This window comes from Manacus vitellinus, unplaced genomic scaffold (assembly GCF_001715985.3).
Source record: "Manacus vitellinus isolate BGI_N305 unplaced genomic scaffold, ASM171598v3 scaffold_102_pilon, whole genome shotgun sequence".
Lineage (NCBI taxonomy): Eukaryota > Metazoa > Chordata > Aves > Passeriformes > Pipridae > Manacus > Manacus vitellinus.
The window spans coordinates 20,839-23,621 of record NW_021938808.1 but is presented as its reverse complement, the minus strand read 5'-3'; the positions used below and the strand labels follow the sequence as shown (position 1 = coordinate 23,621).

Below are 2,783 nucleotides of genomic sequence, written 5' to 3'. Positions count from 1 at the left end.
GGGGGTTGTGAAGCCCTTGGGATAGAGCAGGACCTGTGGGAATGCTGGATTTGTGCCTCTGGATAAGGACAGGGCCGAGGAAGGGGCGGATGAGGAGCTGCCTCTGGAGCAGGGTTGGGCTCAGGGTGTGGAGTATAAAAACAATTGAAGCTGAATTTTAGGGAACATCCCACTGATTTGTCAGGCAGGAGGGCCCCAAATTCTGTGGGATCATGGAATGGTTTGTGTCGGAAGGGACCTTAAATCTCACCCAGTTCCAACCCCTGCCGTGGGCAGGGACTCCTTCCATTAGCTCAGGTTTGCTCCAAAACCTCCTTGGAAAACTTCCAGGGCTGGGGCAGCCACGGGGCTGTTGGGATGAAGGGAACAGGAACGTCTGTGCTTCCCAAAAATGCCCCCAAAGGAAGCAGCTCCGTTTCCCATCCCAGTGGGAGCGAGAGGTGTGTTTGGAATCCCTGGAGAGGAGGGAGGGATTCCCCCTGTGCTGCCTTCCCAGATATCCAGGGAGGGATCAGGCCTTGTTTCAACACCCAGAATTGCAGGGTTTGGGTGTTGGTGGCCGAGGATTCCATGGGATTATTCCCGGTGTGGAGCAGCTTGGATGCTCTGTGGATAAATCCAGGGAGGGTTTGGAGCTCCTCTCTCCCTTTTTCCTGCAGTGCAGGGAGAGGCCTGTGCAGGAGCTCTGCTCCCTGCTGGCTCTGGGAATGTGGCCTCATCCTCCTGGATCTCCAGCCAGGATTGGGATTGGATGCCCAGGGAGCTGGAAGGGACAACCCCCAAATATCCGGGAGGTTTGGGGAGATTCCTGCAGCCCTTCTGGGGGAAGCTCCTTCCCAAAGTGCTCCCAGCCTTGGATTTGCATCTTCCCTGCCCAGCTGCTCCAGAAAATGATGGATCTGGGGTGTTGCTCCTTCTCTGTTTCCCTGGAATTTCAGCAGCTCCTCCCTGAGCTCCCCTTGGCTCTCCCATTAGTCTTGGATCCAGCTGCTGCCTCTGGAATCCTCCCCGGATCCAGCTGAGCCCCCTCAGGTGCCTGAGCAGCTCCTCCACCTCCAGGCAGTGCCCACAGAGCTTTCCCTGGAGCCCTTCTGGCTGCAGCTGAGGAGAATTCCTCTGCTGAGAGCAGCAATCCCGGGATCTCGCCCCTCCGGGCGCTCCCGGGGTTTCTCTTCGGAGCCTCGTTGGGAATCACCTTGGAATCTCCTCTTCCCTGGCGTGCTGGGCTCTGAGCCCCTTCTCCAGCAGCTTCTCCAGCAGCCATGTGGTGCCAGAGGAGGAGGATGGAGGGGAGAGGAAGGAGCTGGCTGAGGAATTCCAGAGTGAAACACGATCCTGGGGCTTCCTGCTGCTCCTGGGCCGGGATTAGATGCCGGAGGGTCGGAGGCTTTTCCATTGTTGTGCTGCACACCCGGCTGTGGCTGTGGCTGTGCCAGCCCTGCCTCCTCCTCCTCCTCCTCCTCCTCCTCTTCCCAGTCTCCAGACCTCCAGGAGCCTCGCTGCTCCAGGTTTGCTTCCCTCTGGAATGGGATTGGAGGTGCCATTGGGAGTATTTCCACCCGGGAATGGAGGGAAAAGCCTCCCAGGCTCTGGCTCAGTTTTGGTGGGATCTTTCCAGGTGCTTGGGGGTTTTTTTTTTGTTGTCCTTTATTGAATGAGGCAAAAAACCCCCTTCATTCTGGGGGACTGGATGGAATAATGGAATTTTGGGATCATGGAATGGTTTGGGTTGGAAAGGACCTTAAAGCCCATCCAGTGCCAGGGCCACCTGGACACGCTTCCCTGTGGGTGCCATCCAGCTCTGAATCCGGAGTTCTCCCTTCCCAGCCAGCCCTGGATGGATATCCAGGGATTTTTGGATTGACTGAACAGCTCTGGAAGATAAGGAGGGGAAATAAAACCCCCCCTGCTGTGGGGTGATGAGCTGGATAAATATCCCAGAGTGCCCATCCACGATCCAGGAAAGGAAGGAGCGTGAGGATGTTGGGATCAGGGGCTGGGGCTTGGATTTGACCTGGATTAAGGATTTATTCATTTCCAGTTAATATAAAAATCACTCAGTTCAACCCTTTGGGCTGTGTGGGGTGAGGAAAGAGAAGGGAGCAGGTTGAGGAGGGACAAGGTGTGGAACAGCTCCCGTGGGAAAAGCGCTCGTGGAATTGGTGGAATGAGGAGCTGGAGAGGCAAAAAAAACCCCAAAGCTTTGCGTCAGAATCCCGGGATTTTGATTCCTGTTGGCCTGGCAGCACCATCCTGACCCGTCCCTCTGTGTTTTCCCTGCCTGTTCTCTCCCAGGCAGCATTCCCTGCCCCTTGTGCATCCCAGAGAATTCCCGGGGGGCACAGGCAGGGCTGACCTTGGCTCCCTCCCCTCGCAGCAGCGTCGCCCGAAAGCTGAAAAGCTGGCCAGCACAATGGGAAAAAAACAGAACAAGAAGAAAGTGGAAGAGGTCCTAGAGGAAGAGGAGGAGGAGTATGTGGTGGAGAAGGTCCTGGATCGGCGGGTGGTGAAGGGAAAGGTGGAATATCTGCTCAAGTGGAAAGGATTCTCGGAGTAAGTGGCTCCAGCCGGCTGCTCTGGGGGCCAGGGGTGTGCCAGCACCTCCTGTGCCTTTGGATCCCAAAGATTCCAGGCAGGATCGGTGTCCCTGGGGCTCTCCTTGGGTGGAGAATGGAGCAAAGAGGGAAAGCAGGGAAAATCCCAGTGTGCCAAACACCCAAAACTCCAGCAGTGCAAGCAGGGAAAATCCCAGTGTACCAAACACCCCAAATTCCAGGTGGGAA

The 2,783-nt window shown here is 56.4% G+C and overlaps 1 protein-coding gene across 1 annotated transcript in view; it reads left to right on the top strand.

The window, feature by feature from the left end:
* The first annotated feature begins 2,377 nt into the window (after nt 1-2,377).
* CBX1 (chromobox 1) overlaps nt 2,378-2,783 on the top strand; it is a 4,056-nt gene continuing 3,650 nt past the window's right edge. The window contains exon 1 of the mRNA XM_029963421.1: nt 2,378-2,553. Within this exon, the coding sequence (XP_029819281.1) occupies nt 2,414-2,553 (140 nt within the window). The 5' untranslated portion in view covers nt 2,378-2,413. The remainder of the gene's footprint in view (nt 2,554-2,783) is intronic.